We start from the raw sequence: 20,940 nt of genomic DNA, 5'->3' as shown, positions 1-20,940 counted from the left end.
AGGTTGTCGTGTAAGCCAACATGTAATGTCTAAAAAGTGCAAGGAGGTTTAGGATATCGTTTATATCTATAGTTATGAGAGAAGATCAGTGTCGGTTAATCTTTTGTAATCTTCAAGAAAAATCGATTCCAGAAGTTAGATTGAGCAGTGATTTTGTAATTTGCACTTGGAAGGTAAGAATTGCATTTCTTTTACGTACGAATGTGGTATGAAGAATTAAACGACGGCAAGATGTGAATTGATCGTGTACAAACAAGCAATGATAAGAAAATGCAGTAAGATGCAAAGATTGCCTCAACTTCTAGTTTTGTCATATCATGTTTCTAGATTCTCCAATCCCCAATACCTTCAAACGTCTCCCCCCACACCTACCCTACTTTTGCCTAATATATACGCCACTTTTAGACCCACAGTTCCTCTAGCCTAACCCTTTCCATCCAAAGATCAATATGCACATTCTCCATATTGTTCTCTATACATTTCCCAAGGTACTGACAAGGAGAATTTGTTTAATAATTAAGAGCTTCTTTGGTTGATGATCATTTCCTTCATTCTCCTTACCTTAATGTGTGATTAAAGGGTGATATTGTGTGGAGAAATTAAATGCTAATCACTCTCAGAGATGACAGACTAACATTTAATTGGGTAACATTCTGCACAGCCCCATACTATTGTAAAACAAATATTTTTTCCTAATGGCAATGTATTGTTTTTGTCATTGTTTTCTGTATCCAAGAACTGAACACATAATGTAATATAGGGCTGTGTGGAAATTTTTACTTTATTTGAGACCTCAGAAGGAAAGAAGAATAATTTTGATGTGATGCCTTCACTTGATAATGTTACAGGAAGAGTGAAACTCATCTTTATTGAAAAATTTATTTAGCAAAAATTTGATGAAACACATTTAGATAAAAAAAAGTTTAAGTTCACTTTTCAAATATACAGTAACTTTCATATTTTGCACAGAATGGTGATGAACACAGATGGATTCAAATAGGTAGGTGGGTGATGGTCATTCATTTTTTTGTACCTGCTAACAAGTTGTTGGTAACAGTTATGGATGGAATGAAGGAAACATCTTCTGACTGAAGAAGCTTACACCATCAAAACTTGTTGCTCTCTATGTCAATTTATCAGCACCCCAGATAGAAAGACTTAAAGTGAGAGTAAAGGGTTTTTATGAAGAATGTCAATTTATGTCAATTTATCAGCACCCCAGATAGAAAGAATTACAGCAATAATAATGAGTCTTTCTGAAGAATGCAACATAATGACCTGCACCAAGGTCTCAGTTCCAAACCTTTTAACCTGTCATGGCATACACTAGCCAATGGTTTCCAATATCTCAGATATTGTGATATCTTCATTTTTAGTTAAAGAAGCATTTGGTGAATTTGTGTCTGATTGGAGCGCAGAGAGATTTGTTGAGAGGTGTGCAATTTATCATTTCTGGATGACTCATTCTGAAGTAATTAGGGTATGATAATATTGTAAAGAATCCTCTGGGAGGCACTGTCCTAAAATATGTCATCCCCCTTAAGAGCTATTGTCAAAATTTTCTTTAACAAAGATTTGCTTTGTCAGTAAAAAATTATTTGCAACATAAAAACTCAAAAACAATTTCCCAGTGTACAAACTCTGCTCTAACCAGGATTACCTTTTATCACAAGTTTGGCATCAAAAAGAACTGTTTATTAACCTCTCTGCATTTTACACCAAATTGCTTTTTTACTGCAATACTCTACAACTATAGAGCAGTAGGCACATACAGTCATAGACTGTCTTTTATTTTGTACAGGTATGCATCAAGTCCTCTGTTCAAGGAAGATGGCTTTTTCTTCATCAGACATAACAAGAGATATGTAGCCACAGCATTTGCCTGGCAAGACAAATTGAACTCATTGGAAGGACGTCTTCATTGGTTGGCAGTCTTGCCTGAGTATCACAGACAGGGCTTGGGAAGGGCTCTTGCATTGCGCGTTCTTCTTTACCATAAGGATCATGGGAAGGAATCAGTGAGTCTTATAACAGAGGTGTACAGACATTCTGCCCTTAAGCTTTACAAAGACATTGGATTTGTTTGTAGTGCTGAAGAGACCTGACAAAGCCACTGGCACAAATTGCCACTGCATTGGCAATGTAGGTTTTATGCTCTGCCACTGGCATGCACAAGGGAAGGGAAGTGAGATGCTGGTGCCTGTCTTCAAGCTGGGCTCTAGTCAGCCATATGGGCTAAATTCTGACTTCCAGGTTCTCTGAGCAAAGTGCACATTTCCATTTTTTTTTCAATTATGTTGATTCATTGCAGCGGGTACTATTTTGCATAAAACGTAATAACTTGACCATTAGACTTCCGTCAAGAAAGGACAAAGCTTGTAAGCTTCGGAAACAGTGAATTTTTATAGACCTTCTTGTTTTATGTAAATAGAACAAGTTTTTTATATCATATCCTCCACTTGTTGGTTAATTCATTTTATTTCTTGAAATGTTTGTTTGTCTATTTGATGTTTTACTTTTGTAGTAACAAAAATAACTTTTAGAGTTTTCTTTTTTAAGTAATTCCTAAGTAACATGAGTTCAATGTGTAATTTCTGCATTTCAATGCAGGCCATATTGAAAAAAGAAGTCTGTAACTGAAAAATCTAGTCTACTTTACCTTCAAAGTTACCCTGAAGGGTTTTATATCTAAAATAATTTAGGAAAATTACACCTTGAGATCGAAATATACAAAATATATACCAATAAAAGTATCTTTGAAGTTCTGTATTACATAGTCTTTGTTACCAACAAGCTTTTGGTATCTTGAGCTGAAGATGAAGGCCACTAAATTACGAACTTTAAAACACAAGTTTTGAATAGTTTTACCGCTTTTAAATCATACGCATGGCGGAAAAGATATCATCACTTTCCGGTTTTTTTTCTGATGCTGTTCAATAAGGTAGCATAGAATCACGCATATGTCGTGAGTGATGCATGTAAATTATAATAGCAAACATACATGTGCTTAGTCGCCTTTTCGTCCTAACTGGAACAAATATCTAAAGGGTTACAATCATCAACTCAAATTCAACTGTAACTTATTTCAATTCAAATGTTCTCTGACTCTTTAACAGGAGCTGGTCTCAAAATAATTACAATGTACATGTAAACTGCCTGAATTGCGGGAAAACACGAGCGACCAAGTTGCGATTGATTTTATCTTACATCTGATCGGTAGATAGGTCAGTCCGAGTTTTCTTGAACAATGTCGGAACATCGTGAAGAGCCATCGGCGAACGTATCTTGGTTTACTATGGGTACTCCGTTGAAATTGCCTTCACTCCAACTTGACCCAGTAGACTACAATCACATGACTGTTAATAAAGAGCAGTCCCAGTTTTATGTATTTCTTCTTCAAAGCTCACATTCTTTTGCTCGCCCACTGTAACAGCTTTTCCATTAGACGAAATGTTCGCATCCTTGACATATTTCCCACTTCCTCTCTTTCTTGCCCTGGCATTTTTCTTAAGCTTTTTCAAAAACAGATGTAACATAAATGTCAAAAACGAAAATACCATTAAAAATCCCACAACGGCGACAGCAAGAACTAAACTTGATAATGGCTTCTTTTTTAATTCCTCGTCGCTACTAGGCTTGGATTGGTCTACAACAAAACAAAACGAGTATTTTAGGTCATTTATGTGGATGCTAAAGACGATTGTTTTAGTGTCTCGCACCAAGAAACTGACGGAGAACTTCAGATCATTTAGGTTGGCGTACAGTTTCTTCAAATGGTTCTGGATGTTTCATCACTCGGTGTGCATTGTAATATCATGCAAGTAGTCCTGTGCTGTTCATGCGGAATGAGAAATGTTCAGCTTAATTCGCGCCGGTACCGTTTTACTTTCTTAGCCAGCTCTATCAATACGATCATTCTTAATTTATAGAAAATGAAAGTGGAGATTGTAATTCTGTGTTCCTAGAAGTAGACTATTATTTTATATTATTTACTATTATTTAGTATAAATCTGTATCATTATATCACAAATGCTGAAATCTGGGTGGCTCCACTACTCGGTGTCTATTCTGTGATGAAAAGTGAGTGGAGAGAGGCCCCTAACAGTGTGCAGTTGTTAACAAATTAGAATAAAAACACGAACCTGCCCGGTTATTACATTTTGAACGACTAGTAGATTTATAATAAAATAACTAAAATATTCGTTTCCCGTTTCTATCTGTGATAGTATATTCGGGCGTCGCCCTTGATCAGCTATCACGCGATAGAAATCTTGCACTCGTAACCTAGTTGTTAAATATATTGATTATTGACATTAAATAATTAGTTCATACTTAGCGTGCGTATATCGAGCACGCGGGAAGTTTGGAGAGTACGAGAGAAGGGTAAGAGGTGCTCAAGGCGCAGCCGAGCGCAACTCTAGCTTCTTAACTTGCGCCCGCGATATGTTTTTATACCTGTTGTGCCTATCTTGCTCTCCATGTTTGAATCAATGTCAAATCCTTCGTCCACTTTGGAGATAACTGCAGGGTTTGTTCTAAAGATTCTGGGAGTTGTCTCTGAAGAGGAAATCAGTAAAAAGTGAACAGTTAAGAAAAGAGTAGTATAGCGTAAACTCTTTTCTTAAAAAAATCCCTCAACTTCTAAGATCTAACCGCCAATCTTCTTGTTGATTGAAACTCAATTTCTTGACGGGTTGTTTATAGTTTTTATAATTCAGCGCGTTATCAGTACATCATCCTGCTGAAGATATATATTTTTTCGTACTCATGATCTATCAGATGGTTTTAAGTTATGTCTGGAACGCAAACGACGGAAGGATTTAAATTAAATCTTGACCTCTTAGCCCGGATTTATCTTTTCAAACGCCCGTGCACGTGTATTAGCCCTCAATCTTGGTTTCTTCAATTGCGGTTTAAGCCGTTTTTTTTCTTTTTTTTTTTTTTGTCGCGGATGCCAAAAGATTATAATCAACACCTTAACAAACATTGCGATTATCAAGCGATATCCAATCACCACAAGTCCTAATATCCCTGCATTAGAGGAGTGCGGTCCGTTTGCTAATCAAGAGTAGAGACGCGTTTCAATGTTGTTTGTGGAGGGAAAAAACGATTTGCAGTTTGTAAATTTTAAGAGAAGTTCACCGAAAATTATGGTAAATTTCTGTTGTAAGGGTGCACAAGTTCATTTTTTTGTACTAACCATCAGAATTTATTCGCGGACAGAAATCGACGAGGGGTACATTATTAATGATACCAGAAATTACTTATCGTCATTTTTCACAGCAGGAAGAGTTAAAATCAAACCGGTTTAACTGAATGATAAATTTGCATTCCGTTATTGAAAACATGTTGGGCTAACATAAGCGAAATCGGCTCATATCCGTTGGAAAAAGAGTTTTTATTAGCTATATTAATTAATTGCTTCGTGTGCACTGTTACGGATGATCGGCAAAAGGAGTCATATTTTCATCGAGACTATTCTCAGTAGAAGTATATTTTCAGCGCATTTGGGTTTCGAAGGTTGCACAGAAATGGATTTATACACCTTATTCGATGTTTAGGGGGGTAGGGACGAGGAATAATATGGCCAATGAGCTGAGATGTTAAACCATCGAATAAGGGATTTATTAATTCACTATGATTTTAGTTTCTGGTATTTTTGCTTCCAGTCTTCGAAGTTAATCCCAAGGCCTCATCTGCACATCGCATCGATCGCATAAGGCGTGCGCGAAAGAGGAAAACAACCAAAACGAAACTATCGAATTAAAAAAATATCTGAAGCGCTGTTGCCCTGCTGTTCTGCAATGCAATACCGCAGCTGATTTTGCGCATCCCAGTGCCCTAATATGATACAATGGCATAGTTGTGGAATGATAATTAAAAAGATAACACTGCGGACTAAACTTTCAATGATCTGACACCAACCTAACACTTGTGTTCCAGTTGTATTAGGCCACGGTACAGGCCAACGAGAAAGCTTGCACAAACCATCTCCAGCAGGAATTTCAGGGTGATAAGGTATGCACTGTGGAAAGTCGATGTTATGTTTCTTAAATTCCTCTTCACAATCACGTCTGACTTCCTGGCACATAGATGGACAGGTGTGAAGGGTGGAACCATCATTAGTGACGCAGGGTGCAGTCTCAATGAAGCAGGCTAACCGTCTTAACTTGACTGAGCAACTTGAGTTTAGGACTGGGTCGAGATTGCTGAGAAAAGACTGGAGTCGATGTCTTGTGTTGTTTCTCAGTCCACTGACATTGTCTTTCAAACAAGCAGGCCGACTTGCGGTTTCACAACTTGGTAATAATGGTTCTATAAAGCAATAAAAAAAAAAGACACCTTCGCTTTAGCATTCTAGTTTGATGTATTATTCAGTCGTTTTAGTTGTCACAATTCTCCAAATATCTGACGAATAGGAATTTAACGAATTATTGGTAAAACTTGACCTGTTTCTCCTTGAAAAGTTCTTCAGTGGCAATATTTCAAAACATTTTAAATTTTACTTGACAAGTCGCTTTGACACGGTCCTGTATCCAAAGTCCTAACATGCCTTTTTTCGGAAATGGAGATTTGTCAAGCGAAAAGCTAATTGACTTAACACTTGCTCTAGGAAACTGTTAAGAGCTACGGCAGAATTCCATTTTAATGGACTGCGGATTAAAGAGAATTTACTTTCAGTCTTCGCCAGCAAGTCATCCTTGTCAAGCACCTCTAAATCTTACTTTTTGTCACTGATAGCTTAATTCTACAGCGAACAATTCATGCTATGCTTTTGTCACGTGTTGCCTTGCCGATGTGAATGTTGTTAGATTCAATATCTTGTAAGTGTGAAGTGGTACAACCCAAAAACCCTACACCTATCTTTAGTAAAAGGCTTGCTCTCGAAACTTCAGACTTTCAAAATAAATTGTGGTAATGACTTAACCCTTCTCAACTTCAAGTTGTTAATGACTATAGTATTCCGGAAATTCCGTCAGCCCGCCAACGCACCAAATAGTGTTTCAGGAAAAAATTTAATCGGATTTTTTACGACTTTTGTTTTTATGATTTTTAAAATCTCATGGAACACAATTTTTAAGCCACGAATAAGAAATAAGACAACTCTACAACAAAACATGCAACAACTCAGCAAGCAGACATTTGAAATATCAACAGATTTCATTGCAAGCTACTGCTATTTTTGGCATGGAACTTCTTCAATATCGGACCGTCAATAGGGTACTTGATTTCGCTCTTTCTTAAACATGTGTAAATCAACTTCTTTAAGCTAAAGTTTGAACATGTAAGACAGCGGTGGCTGAGGGTGGAGCAGACGTAAAATCATACAGCGATGTTCAAAGTCACAAACCTTCAAGACTGAGAAAAGGCGAGCTAAGTCTGTCAAACAATTAAAAGAAATAATTTTTAAAAAAAAATTGAAATATGTCATAGTCTTGCGATCCTAAGTGCGATAAACACGTTAATTCTGCCGACGTTTTTTTCCTCACGAACGGAACTGAGAAAGGGGGATCGTTTTGATTTTCTAAGTCTGCGAGAACAAGTTTTGAATCCACAATCACTTTCTCGATTTTCGACGCGATTTCGTGTGTTGAGCTGTTTTGTTCTCCAAAAACAAATATTAAACACTTAACCCGAAAGTCTGTATAACGTTTTATATTTTCACAGTTCGTTTTTTGTTTGCACTATATGTAAAAAGAGGTTGCCATGACTACTGTTGAACAGCGAAAATATTTTTTTTTCATCGTCACGACATTCCGGACTTAAATATACGACGACGAAGCAATTTCCGAGTGTACAAATTTTTGCATCTAGAGACGCCATCAGTCTTAAGTTTGATCAAAAGATACCTTTTTTATTTTTCTTTCATGTCAAAAAAATGCATGCATTTGATTTTTTTTAACGTTTCCAGCTCACCTGTTGAATAGCTGGAGCACTTGTAATTAAAAATATTAAGCTAGCGTGGTTAGTTTTTTGATCGTGAGTGTCTCCAGAGGATTTATTGATTGGTTTAAACCTGTCAAACAGCGTTCGATGTTAACTGCTCACGTGAAATTATAAGACGCTGTTAATGGTATGAAAATAAGTTTAAGAGTCATATTTTGTTTAAGAGTGAATCTTTGTTGATTTTTTAATTTAACGAAACCCAGCGGTTGCTTTATCGCGTGTCCTCCGAAATAAATTTTGCTCAGCTGAGGTAGACTTAAATTAAATTACACTTGGTACTTTTTAGTAAATGAAACCATGGCTGAATTGTTTTAAAATACTTGGGAGTGAAAAAGATATATCATGATAAAAATATCTTTAGTTGACATTGGCGAATATTAATGAAGATGTTTAAAATACTGTCAAAGCAAAGATTTAAACGATTTGTAATCAATAAATTAACATTATTTTTTTGCAGGAAAACATTGTTTGACAAAACGGTATGACTCATAATTGCAAAAATGCTACTTGGAATGTAGAAAATATTTTAAGCCAACAGTTGTCATTAAATTTCAGAGAACATATGTACTCTGCAACTAAGAAACATACCTTGTAATGAAGAGAGTGTGTAGCTAATAAACTTCTTACAACATTGCAACAAAATGTGGAGAATATCATCCAATTTTTTTAGCTCACCTTTTTTATTTGGTCGAGGAACAAATCCAGAAGGTTTTAAACACTGCATAGATGCTTCTCTTTTAGAAGAGAGAAGTCTACAGTAGGCAACGTAACGTCTATACAGTCCACTGTCTTTCAATTCTTTGTGACAATCGTCCAAAAATTGATCACACACTTCTCTACAGGGGAGTATGGGGCCTTCAACGTCCTTGGAACACTTTGGAAGGTAACGAGAGCAAACGAACATCCTGGAATACGGAGAACAACTGTTGAAACGATCAGAAAAGTAGGTGACTTTTGATGAGACATAGTCTTGATAACTCTGTTCTCCAATTTGTGAAAAATTCGCTGTAGATTTGTAGCCAACGTTGGCGCATGCCGGAAGCTTAGTGAAGTCAATTTGTCGGCATTTGCCAGCGTGTGTCGAATCAAGAGTAAGAAAAAACGTACAGTAAAAAAATAGAAGTAAAAGAAACATGGTCGATAGGTTTCAACTTGACGAGGAACGAAAGTGATATAATCATTTTCAAGTCAGACTGCCATTATAAACGACGGCAGAGGTAATTTGATATTGAACACTAGACCAATACTAAAATATCTCAGCTTCTTCTCAATTGAGATACGTGACATCGGTCATGGGACAATGAGACTATGGGAAATGTATTGATCTCATCATGATCAGATTTCCAGCAGAAAGGGAATTTTAATATGAAAATAATAATCTTGAGTGGGATAGGCTGTAACAGCATTTCTACATCAAAGAAACTCGTGTGACTAAGACGCGTCTAGATTAATTCAATTCACTTTCTAAAAAAAAGGAAAACAATGATTTATGATGAGTCCTCAAAGTACACCTCGACGTTAAAAAAAGAATTTGACCGATGGTCTGGTATAGGAATGACATCGCTCGTATCTAAAAATAAATAACTGAACAAACAAAAACATAAATTTTAAGTTGTTTTCCAGACTGTGGTAAGCCTTCGAGTGCTCTCCATTACCCTTCTGAAAAGTAACTCCAGAAACATTTTCATTTTCATAGACCGGACACTTCACACGAAAGGCTTCTTTCACCTTTTAAGTAACTTTCGCTCAAATGACTAGTCTTCCGGGCGAGGCTTCCGGAAGCTCTTTGGCATATTGTAACTGTGGGAAAAAAATTCACACGATACGAATCCTTCACGACTTCACCACTATCAGGTGTAGAGAAATTTACAAATAGACTTTACTTATGCAAAGTGGAACAAATCTGCCCGAAGGATTTAGTTCTGATTACCACGATGATCATGGCAAGGTGAAAAGGTAAAGATAGTTGTTGAAGTTTTCTATTTCTTTCCCTCTCTGGAGTGACCAACATACTTTCGCGTAGGAAAGTAATGAGAAGAAAGAAAATCATCAAATGGGGCAGGTTGATTGATATGATATCAATTTCTCAGAACTGAGATTATACGAAAAGTATGAAAGAGAGTGATGAGAAAATGATTTTACGATCTTGGAAGCGAGAAAGTTGAAGGACGACACCATTTTTTGAATCTATTTTAGAGTCTTTGAGAATAACCTTAAAATAGCTTTAACCTTGAAGTGATCCTTTGCTTGGGTACATAAACATCGAAGATATAAAATAAACCAAAACAGAGGAGAGTTGATGGCAGATGACGAACATTGACACAAATTGCGAAAGACACGAGAACCGGAGAAGTGACGAAATTTGGGCTAACTCTGACGAACCGCGATATGTTAACATCTAGTCGAAATATTTCTCCAAACCAATAGGATGATGTAATTGCCGTCGCACGAACGTAAACTGTTTTTACATCGATTAAGATCTACGCAAAGCGTTGCACATAAAATTCCCGGCCGTCCGGCATTCTTTCCGCATAGACGCGGCGGGAGGGATGATAGGAAAATAGACATTTCCTGGTCCTTCTGCCGCGATCAGGCTTATGAAATTTTCTGAAACTCTTCCCATTTCGTGTTGAAAACAAAAAATATAAATATATCTATAAATATTTATGCGTGTGTACTTTTATTATAGACAGTGACCAATCCTTGCCTAGGGAATATTTGTCTGATCGATTGACTGAGAGACCAGACTGGTGGACAAGCATAACTCTGATTTCGGCTTTTTTTTCCTCTCAGTTCTACCTGAGCCTGCTTTATTGGCTTAAAAAAGAGAAGAAGGATATTTTATTTGCAAAACAGGTTTATTAGAAAGCAAAATACAAGAAGAAAAAAAAACACGAGGAGACATAAATCTTGAGACACTTACGGGAGTAAAGATCCTTGACCTTAGCTTTGTGAAGGAGCAAGTAAGTGACTCTTTCTTTTTTCCTATTGCATGTCAATAATACAGAGACAGCCTAAGTATTCTCTCGAGCCAGAAGCTCATGCCAAAAGTACTAGACAATACTTAAGATTCTTGAGCTCAGAATATCGAAAAAATGGTTAGTACATTGCATAATACACGAAGAAAGAAAATTATAAGCAATTCAGCCAAAGAAACTCAGTAAACGTGTGGACCTCTCAGCTTTCGTTTATTTTTTCTACGAGATAGGCTTTGCGAACCGAGCTGTTCTCTGTGAAGTAAACTGTAAGCTTTATGAGATGGCAGCACTGAAGATCGAGATAAAGACAGCCACGCATAATTCATAACTATTCAATTTTCTAAAGGTAGGCTTGCCACCATCGACTTAATTTTGTACGCAGCACTCGACGTCAAATTTTAGTTCCATTCGGTCTAGTTACGACGCAATCGTTGTCCGCAAATGCAGCAGTCTTTTCTCGTTGTTTCACCTGAGCAAGTTACCATAGAGCCAATCATGTAAATCGTAATAAACAGTGCCTCACATTTGTCTGTTTTAACTTCTCGATCTTTGATAAGGATTTGTGTCATTTTTGGTGGCGGGAAACTATATTCAGCAGAGGAGGACTATAGAAAATAATAAGATAGCATAACACAACAGAGACAACGATAAGTCAAGAAAGACGAGGTATGGCAAAGGATGGAAAAGATTGACAGATTTTAAATGACTCAAAAAGTTTTTCCTTGGTAAGATAGAAAAACACAAGAGCCAGAGGTGATAATAAACCAAAAATATTAAAGGATGGCTGAGGATGGAGGAGATTAGAACAAATTTTAAATTATGAACTTGAAACTATTACGCTCGCCAAATTTTCTTATGATATATCATATGTTTTGTTAAAGGGCAGGAATTAAATAAAAGCTTAACCAGTGTCACAAGACGTTTGATGGAAGAAGAGAAATGACCTCTCTTAAACAAAGACTAAGAAAAATAAGAGCCTTGATTTCGCGTTATGCAGTAGGGTTATCAGGCTCGGTGTATGTTGATCTCTGCTGCACATAACCGCTTGTCCTCTGATGGTAACGCCTGCGCACAGCAACGGCAAGATAGATGAAGATCACTGCAAAGAGTGGCACCAAAACGAGGGCAGCAATGAGACCTGGGGGAAAGGACTGAGGCAATATCGTAGTGGTCCGTGAACCTGAAAGGGAAAGAACAAAGCTGGTTAAAATTTGAACCCCAAAGAACTCCAACAGCATGGACTGGACTGCTGGATAACGAAGACGACATTGATGCAAAAAGGATATTTAAATTTTACACTTTTACGTTAGATACTAGAGGATGACTAATATCTGCCAAGTGCCTTTTCTGTCGTCTGATTTTTAGTTTTCGACTGAAAATGAAAAAGCTTTAAAAAATTTCCGCCGGCGCCGCAGTTGACTCAACATTTATGATTCACGTTCAAAATGTGTTCGGCAGAGTATGAAAATAAATTGTCTTCCTGTATCACTTGGTTGACTGACTTGGTGTTGACCAACGTATTTTATAAACGGAAAAAATGACATGATCGTTATTCATAATATTGCGAGGTCTATATTTGTTGATAAAAAAGGAAGAAAAAGAGAAATCATGGAGGAAGTCCGTGAATATTGCCAGATTGCTTAAAATTTACGAAAGAAATGACCTAACTTTCTTTACACAAGTCGCTATTTTTGGCCGCATAAATTGTAAATAACAATTCCGTGTTAGTAAGGTTATGGGGGCGTCTGAACTGGCGCAGGAAATACGAAGAAAATTGTATTCTGGTAATATATAAATATCGACCAAAGATTTTTATATAGTGCACTGGTTAAGTAATGTAAAAAAAAAAAACAGTGAGACCTCAAAGACTTCGTACGAATGACAAGTTTATGCACGCATCCAAAATTGGGAAGCAAAGAGAATGTTACTAGAGCACAGACACTAGGAGTTAAATTTAACTTTTAGAAAATCTTAAAAAAATAGCTATGATGCAGAAAAAACATGTCAATTGTGTCTTACGTAGATCGTTTAAACGAGCTGATATGAATAACACTTAAATTGTTGAAACTGGCGAAATCCAATATTCGAACTGCACGTGTTTGAGACATTCTACTGACAGATGATTTGGAATTTCACGTGCTTTAGGCACTAAAAAGGGTTTTGCATTGACGCGACTGGAAAATTGAATTTTTTTTCTATATTGTTCATATATTGTATGCTGGAAATTTAAACAGACATCATTGTAGTAAAAGTAAGGTCCCCTCCCAAGGCAAGGAATTATTACGTAAGAGTTCTTAATTGCAATGATTTTTTCTCGCTCTGATTTGCAAGAGCATGTACAGTAAACGAGCGTTTGTCAGAGAACGCTCTTTTTTAACCTTAACTCTCCGAAATTTCCTAAAGTGTCCTTTATGTGGTTCATGATTGACACAAGCGAGCGTCTTTCCAACCTTAAATGTGTCCAGTGTGTCAGCAATCATTTTGTGACGAGGCATAATTGGACAGGCTTTTCTTCAAAAATTACGAACAAAACATTACGCAAGGCGCGTTCATGTTGAAAGGATTTGTTAAATCATAACGAGACTGAATATCTTGCCGCGCTAATTAATGCTACGCAAATTTTATGTTCGGCACTAAAAAAAAAATTCTTTTATTTTCCTGTGGGGAAGAGAGGGGGAGGGGGGGAGTTTCAAAGCCTCCCCACTAACCCCCCCCCCTTCCGCTACGTATGATGGTGTCTTAACGAATAGTTGTGTGCTAGTTATCTCACAACAAGCTAGCAATGACATCAACTCTTAATAACAACCTACAATGCAGTCTTCATTTAGCTGGTTAATAATGGTAATTGAACTGAGTGGAGTGTAATTTGGGCTGAAATCATATGCGTGATTTCAAATTGGAACGAGCGCGCAGCGCGAGTTCGATTTGAAATCACAAGTATGATTTCAGACCAAAATTGCACGATATGAGGTTCAATTACCATTTTATTACATTCATTTTGAAATCGCTCAAATATAGGACTTGGTCAGTTAAAATATTTTATTGATGCAATACTGAGCTGGTTTGAAATAAATTCATCCATTTCTAGGGGGAAAAAATAACAGTTTTGGAAACAACAGTAGCAAAATTTGCCTCATGATACTCTTTGTCTCACACTTTACTGCAATTTGATTGGTTTCTTTAAACAAGCCTTGAAATCTGATTGGTTGTTTTGTTTTTTAGTGTAGCCTCCTCGTTGGTTGGGAAAAAGATGGTGCAATTGGTAAATAAATCGCACCAATTCGAGCCAATCAGATTGCAGGGACTACCAGTGATTTCAAAATGGGTGTAATAAAGATATTAATCAACATGAAGATTTGGTTGCTCTTTTCAAAGATACATGCTCCTTGACAGAGCTCCCCTATTTCCTCACCTGTTTCCCAATGTCTCGCACTTGGCCACCTGTTTAGCTTGCAAAAACCGTTGTCCGAATATCCCTCAGCCGGCTCAGCGCAGTAGGCTACCACACCCGGGATATCAGCAGCTCCTTGACAATTATCGAACAGGTAAACACATTCCGTTCTGCACAGCGTCTCCATCTTGTTTCTATTACATGGCGGTGTATACGATGCACAAGCCAGCTTCGCGAGAATTGTCTTACACTTCTCATTTGTGCTGGAGTTCATCATGCGTCCCATAGCCTCACTTTCTTTATCTTGGAAGGTTTTGTTCCGTTGTGTTTTTTCCGGTACAATAGTGTTCTCAAAGCTTTTACCGCAGTTTTCGTTTAGAACCTTTGCTTTACAAGACAAACCTGTGCGTATTACAAAAGAAGAAGGAAAATGATCACTTTTGTTGACTTTGACAACAAGAACATACACGGGAGGTGGTGCGGTTTTGGGAATGTGGAAATCGTGGAAGGCGTTGATTCTCTCCGTTTTCCTATTCACTTGTTGAATAGTTAGGGAAACTTTTTCCTTGAAGCAATTTCAGACAAAACGTTCTCCATTGAAAATGGAGAGGGGGCATTTGTTTGTTTGTTTGTTTGTTTTTAATTTATTGTGATAAAACAACGGTTTTTTTCCTCACAGGAATAAATATGTTTTGAGCCCAACTCAGAGTCATTTTAGGCCGAGCCGCTAAGCGAGGGTTAGAATGACTCTGAAAAGGGCCAAAACATATATATGCTCAAGAATATAAACTGTACTACTAATACTACTATCAACACTTTGGAAGGCATTGAGAAAATAAAAACTGGCAAAAATTTCAACAAAACAGCCTGAACAATAACGCCAGTGTGCGAGCAGGTTAAAGTGTTCTAAAATTCATTATAGCTCGAAAAATGTATCACAATGACCGACAAAGTGATGACAGTTTTCAGCTTAGTCTCTTTTACTTTTTAATTGATAAAGAAGAGACCTTTCCGGTTTTTTTCACGGTCTCACCATTTCACCCTCGATATGGATCATTTTTCTTGGCGCTTTTGGTTTACAACTTATTTTCATTCCGGCTTTTAGCTTTAAAACGCGTTGATGGTAGTTTTGGTCAGTTTCCGGTTTCTGATAGACATCAGTGCCCCCCTTATTGCAAAATGAACACCCAGATTTTATCGGTATTTGGAATGCAAGCCTAAAATGTGGTCCCTAGTAGAACCCATTCCTTCTAGGTATTCGTAGTGAATAAGAAACAAAGAGAATTGTAAGGCCAACATCAGACTGTATTGTTGCATGACGGCAAAGTAATTTAGTGCTCAGAGAATTATGCAAATAGACTGTTTTCATTGTCATGACTTATGATAAAATGAAAGGAAACAACAAACTATATTTAGATATTCATGCATTGTAAAGGCTACTGGAATCCATTTTTCGTCGCCCGTTGTTCGTTGTTTGTCGTTCTTCGATCTCGAAGAAAGACGTAACGTTTCACAAAGAGCAATTTATAAACTACAAAACAGCAATTCCATGACTTCTATTCAATTCAACAACGACGTGTTTGCCTACCTGTAAAGGTTGATTTTGACGGCGTGAAATCCTTGGGTTTAAAACATCCAGGTTTTTCTGTCTTGTTCTGTAGAACACTGCATAGCGATTTCAACCAGTTCAATCCAGTGAAATCCATCTTCGTGCCACAGTCTTTGACAAATTCCCAACAAACTTCTTGGCAAGGAAGTAAGGGTCCCTTCTCGCTGCTATTGCATCTCGGTACATACAGTGAACACAGCATGAATGCTGTGTACTTTGAGCAGTCACCGAGTCTTTCCATGACGTTTTTTATTATCCCCGCATAGCTCCTGGCGTAATACTTATTCGCAAGACTTATGACCGTGTAACTGAAGCCTTCTTTCACACAAGCTGGGAATGCTGTCGCATTAACTTGACCACAATGTGATTTCGCCAAGATTGGGTCGCTCTGCTCCGTCTGTTGAGGTAGATTTGTGAAGAATACAATGAAAGATATGTATAAAACAACTTTCATATCCATCCTTGTTCACAAACGTTTTAAGACTGTCTTAATATGCCATTGGATTTTCATTAAAACTCATAACTTCGCATCATGTCGGACGGTTACTTTCATTACGCTCGAAGAATTTGCTAGCACAGCGTGACGCATTCCTCAAAATTGTTATTGACCTATTGAATGGATGAAAAGTAATTAGGATCGTGTGATGACAAAAGAAAATTTTTATTGCGTTAAATAGAGTGACAAGGGTTATAAGAATAAGGCGCGCCGCACACAAATGAGAAAACCGCAGCATTTTAAGACTTCTAAACCTAACGGGTAAGGGTTTAGCGTCGGGTTCATGCATATACGGCCGATTAAATAACGCCTGAAATGAAATTCAAAAGCCTTGAAGGGTACACATGACAACCACACTAAATGCTCCTGGTGAACGATGGAAGGTATCCAAACTTTTCTTAAAGAATCGCCTAAAATAAATTAAATTTAAAATTAACGTGTATTATGAGAAATTAAAACCACTGGTCACCTGATTAGGTAACTGTACAAATACCTCTCATAAAACCGTTGGATCCTCTCATTCATGTCACAGTGATGGGCTCCTAGCATGGTTATCATTTACTGCTGTACTGTCAAGGTTTTTCCAATCGAGTGTAAAACATCAAAACAAGTTAAGTATCAGTAAAACCTTGTCTCACATTCTGTATCTATTATCTAGCTTAGCCCTCAGATGTACAATGAGGGGATCGGTGAATGAACCTCCCCTCCAACCCCCCCCCCCCCTTTTTCAACCTACATAAGAAGATTAAAGCCAACACCGGAAATTCACAACAGCTTTAATTCACATGTCAGTCATGCTCGCTGAGAATCTCGATGGTGGAGATCGGTGGCCCATGCGTCTCCAAAAACCCTCCTCAATCTCCTTCCAGCCGAGTCTTATTTGCTACCATCCTCTTTTTGTCACGCAACAAGATCTGATCAAGGAGAAGTTCCGTGACAAGCCCAAGTAAGGGCCTTGAACAGAATACACACATTTACAAGTTGGCCAAGGACATACTAACTGACAATAGGCAGACAGTTGTAGCAGTCAATCAGTCGGTCAGACAAAAAAGTTGAAGCAGATATGAATAATTACTTAATTTATTTCACTTTCTCCTTCCTCAGTACTGAAAAAAAATGTCAATACACCACAAAAAATAGAATTTAAAAAAACTCATAAGAATATTTGCGAGGCCAGCTCATTTTATAGTGCATCGAAAATTTCAATTATTTTTTTCTCTGAGTAGAAATCTTTTTACCCTTTTTTTTTTCAATCACGAACCTTCTGTTTGATTTAATCTTTGTCATCATAATATCTAGTTCAAGAAAATTAAAGTCTTATTTGTCCATTCTTATCACTTGCTGGCTCTAGTGGTACCCAGTTCTCCTCTCGCAGGGGTCATCTTTTTTTGATCTTTCATTTTTTCTAATCTTCCCAAAAGGACAATCATGAGCTAAAAATGACCCTTTTGAACAGTGCTTCCCTTGTCGTTGCGTCACTGATTCTAGCGGTTCAACTGAGCATGTGCAGCTCCTGGCCTGAAGGTGAACTGAAGGCCATCCAAACTTTACGCCGTGCAACACGAAACATTTGCGCATGCTCATGTTTTCAGTGCCATAGTAGTTTCCCATTCATTTGAGGGATGACGTTTGTACCCCAGTACCCAGCAAACCTGAGTATATCGACGTCGTTTAAGTAGCAAGAGGACAGCAGCAATTGCGATGATTGAAAGCACCACTACGACAGTTGAAACTATGATGGCGACAACTGGTAAGGAGTTCCCGGTGCGCTCGCGCAAAGGAACAGACCTTTCAACTGGTGAACCAAGGGTAAGTGGGGTACGTGAGGGCCTGGCTATCGTTAAACTGTGACTACGCGGCAACACTGAAATAGACGCAGATAAACAGAGTTCAGTTAAATGCCCAACAGTGTGGTAAAAGGGACATAGACAGAATGTTGCGGGGAGAGGAGTTATCCGTTCAATTTACTGAAATTGCGCTGGACTCCAAGTCGCGAGGTGCTAGCTATTTTCTTTATCTATCTGGTTCATAGTGCTATGTTCTTCTGTAAAGCACCTCCTCAATCCACCGGTGCTTCCCTCATCCAGGTATAGAACCGTAAAGGAAATCTAACGAGTTACTAGAGGAGGGGGGAGAGGAGTTGAGATGGATTAGCGTCCAACGGAGGGGAGAGGGACAGCCATAATGATTATGCCAGTCGCTTCGCGTTCGCGGAAACCGGAGGACGCACTCGTACCAGGAGATTGGTTTATAAAGAAAAACTTTGGCGAATTATTAATTATAGAAATAGTTGGGATTTGATGAGGCATGAGCCACAACTTACCTGTAGTATTTGGTTCCGATGGCCACCGCCCCGCCGTCGGCCATTTTGTCAGCTTACAAAATCCATCTAAATCACTCTTTTCAGTCGCCATTTGCTCACAGTAACTGTTTACCCCAAAGTGTTCTCTGTACAATTCTGGACATTCCTTTTGCATGCTTTCACAATCGGACTTGCAAACTGTTCGAAGAACAATTTCGGTCTCATCCTCCGGAAAACATGGCGGAGCAAACTCTGCACAGAAAATCTTTTGAAGTAGTGACGAACACAAAGAATGATTTCCAAAGTTACCCAGCCTTCTCTTGAGTACGATGTCGAGAATCCGCTGTGATGCCAGAGATTGGGTTGTATGATTATAACCAAGATGGGAACAGGAAGACATCGTCAAGCTGGAGCAGCTCTGTGTGAGAGGCTCTGCACAACAAAGAAGGAAAAGTTCCAGAAAATTTAAAAGAAAGTTAGACACTCGCACGTTTTAGATACTGGTATGGTTGAAAGGGAGCAAAAGGGATGCGTGTGATCCCTTTGCTGTCATATAAAAGATTTATTTTAAAAATGCATAATAAAAACCTTGCCGCTCCAAAAGCCAGCGGGACGATCGTGTAAAAAAGACTAGTCGAAAACAGGTGGCTCATGGCAAAACATTGTCAACAGGGTTAGTTTCGATGGATGAGAATATAGCCACCCGTGTAAAAATATTTTTGTGGAAGCGAGTCAAAAGCCCTCCCCTAGAAACCCCTAAGCACTTGAACTACAATCGCGGCGAAATTGCCCAAGTTTAACGCGCATGCAAAGACTTCGTCACTAAACCTTAGCAACTGAGCGTCTTCAAATTTACCTCTCGTTACAGCCAAGGAAACGGAGATAGATTCACACATAATTTACAGGGAAAAATCCATTTAAATTATTATACTTGACAAAGTTGGTTGTCGTGCTCGGCCATGAACGTATCAAATAACCTACAGGGCTGGCACGGGACTTGCTCGTTGTTTGTCAAAGGTTATAGTCGCCCACTTATCTGTTCAACCAAGACTTTTTGCGGTCTGTTATTTTCGGAGGAAACAATTAGTATTTCGCGAGTTATCTCACTGGTAAAAATATCCTAGTAACAAGCAATTTAACTGTTTATAAAGCTGTAAGGTAATTTATCAACAAATAAACGTTTTGGATGCTGAAACAAAGAAACTCAAATAGAAGCCACTCCCAGGTGAAAATTTATTTTGGGTAGAATGTACACAACATTTTCGTTTAAGGTAAAAGGTCCGTTGTTCAATTAATTATTCTATCTGACTTACAAATTTCTACTTTTAAGCGAAGTAACCTCAATTGTTTTACAAGTGGGTGAGACTTCGCGAACAAACTGAATAAAATTATCGCCGGAGAAGAAATTCACATGTCCACCGCGAGATTTTTTGCTTCAAATTAAAACAAAACAGAAAAACATTTGTCAACCGATACAAACTTACACGTGGTCTTCATATCCAATTTCCATTTACGGTTTCTTTCGAAAGCGATAAATGCAAATATTTTCCTTTGAAAAGTAACCGGCAATTGCAAATCTCTGATTAAGAACAATTCGTGCGAACGAAGACTCATTTTATCATGAATGTTTAAAAGGCCATAACCTTAAAATAGATTTTCACTTACTTGTGGCGTTCACGTTGAGTCGCGGCTTGTAATTTCCCGGCAGATAGCATTTTTTTTCGTTGTTGTTGTTCTCCGATGACGGCAGCAGACGGCAAAGTCCTTTAATCCATTCTAGTTTTTCGTATTCCACTTTTGTCTCACATTCTCTGGCAAAATCTTCGCAGACTCTTCTACATGGCAAAACAGGGCTATAGTTTTCTTCCTCGCATTTAGGGACATAAATAGCGCACATAATGGTATCCAAATATTGCGAGCAATGTCCAAACTGATATACTTCCCGTTCCAGATTATGCGCGATGATGCTTTCGTGTAGCGTAGAATTACCGGGAAAATTGGCCGTGAAATTAAACCCCGCTACTTGAATACATCTTTGAAATAAATTCGGATTTAGTCGTTGGCATATTTGGCCGAAAATGACGGGCAAATACACCAAAAAGAGCGAAATTATCGCTCTTGGCAGCGCTGCATTCATCGCCGACCGTTGAGACAACCAAATATCAACACGTGTATATGAAGAGCGCTTTAAATATGTTGGCCCATGATTTTAAAACT

At 38.0% G+C, this 20,940-nt stretch overlaps 4 protein-coding genes across 5 annotated transcripts; 1 reads left to right on the top strand and 3 right to left on the bottom strand.

Moving 5' to 3' along the window:
* Nucleotides 1-47: 47 nt before the first annotated feature.
* LOC131784942 (mycothiol acetyltransferase-like) lies at nucleotides 48-2,761 on the top strand. 2 transcript variants are annotated; one of them, XM_066168575.1, is made up of 4 exons: nucleotides 48-173; nucleotides 970-1,000; nucleotides 1,377-1,434; nucleotides 1,802-2,761. In XM_066168575.1, the coding sequence occupies exons 1-4, from the start codon at nucleotides 75-77 to the stop codon at nucleotides 2,103-2,105; spliced, it is 492 nt and encodes a 163-aa protein (XP_066024672.1). In that variant the 5' UTR covers nucleotides 48-74; the 3' UTR covers nucleotides 2,106-2,761. The 2 variants fall into 2 exon arrangements, with proteins under 2 accessions (XP_066024672.1, XP_066024673.1); XM_066168576.1 differs by lacking the exon at nucleotides 1,377-1,434 and having other exon boundaries at nucleotides 970-1,004.
* On the bottom strand, nucleotides 2,739-9,098 carry LOC131784847 (uncharacterized). Its single transcript, XM_059101710.2, has 4 exons — nucleotides 8,623-9,098; nucleotides 5,926-6,315; nucleotides 4,456-4,557; nucleotides 2,739-3,646 (listed from the first exon to the last, which is right to left on the bottom strand). The coding sequence occupies exons 1-4, from the start codon at nucleotides 9,080-9,082 to the stop codon at nucleotides 3,360-3,362; spliced, it is 1,239 nt and encodes a 412-aa protein (XP_058957693.2). The 5' UTR covers nucleotides 9,083-9,098; the 3' UTR covers nucleotides 2,739-3,359.
* A 1,553-nt stretch (nucleotides 9,099-10,651) lies between these two features.
* Nucleotides 10,652-16,502, bottom strand: LOC131780901 (uncharacterized). Its single transcript, XM_059097562.2, has 3 exons — nucleotides 15,905-16,502; nucleotides 14,338-14,718; nucleotides 10,652-12,105 (listed from the first exon to the last, which is right to left on the bottom strand). Exons 1-3 carry the CDS (start codon nucleotides 16,383-16,385, stop codon nucleotides 11,915-11,917), a joined length of 1,053 nt encoding a protein of 350 aa, XP_058953545.1. The 5' UTR covers nucleotides 16,386-16,502; the 3' UTR covers nucleotides 10,652-11,914.
* A 1,011-nt stretch (nucleotides 16,503-17,513) lies between these two features.
* Nucleotides 17,514-20,914, bottom strand: LOC131776479 (uncharacterized). Its single transcript, XM_059092703.2, has 3 exons — nucleotides 20,389-20,914; nucleotides 18,745-19,155; nucleotides 17,514-18,285 (listed from the first exon to the last, which is right to left on the bottom strand). The coding sequence occupies exons 1-3, from the start codon at nucleotides 20,858-20,860 to the stop codon at nucleotides 18,002-18,004; spliced, it is 1,167 nt and encodes a 388-aa protein (XP_058948686.2). The 5' UTR covers nucleotides 20,861-20,914; the 3' UTR covers nucleotides 17,514-18,001.
* Between the last annotated feature and the right edge of the window lie 26 nt (nucleotides 20,915-20,940).

Source organism: Pocillopora verrucosa, chromosome 6, assembly GCF_036669915.1.
Source record: "Pocillopora verrucosa isolate sample1 chromosome 6, ASM3666991v2, whole genome shotgun sequence".
Lineage (NCBI taxonomy): Eukaryota > Metazoa > Cnidaria > Anthozoa > Scleractinia > Pocilloporidae > Pocillopora > Pocillopora verrucosa.
Note: the sequence above shows the minus strand (reverse complement) of the source record. Positions and strands in the feature narration are given on the sequence as shown.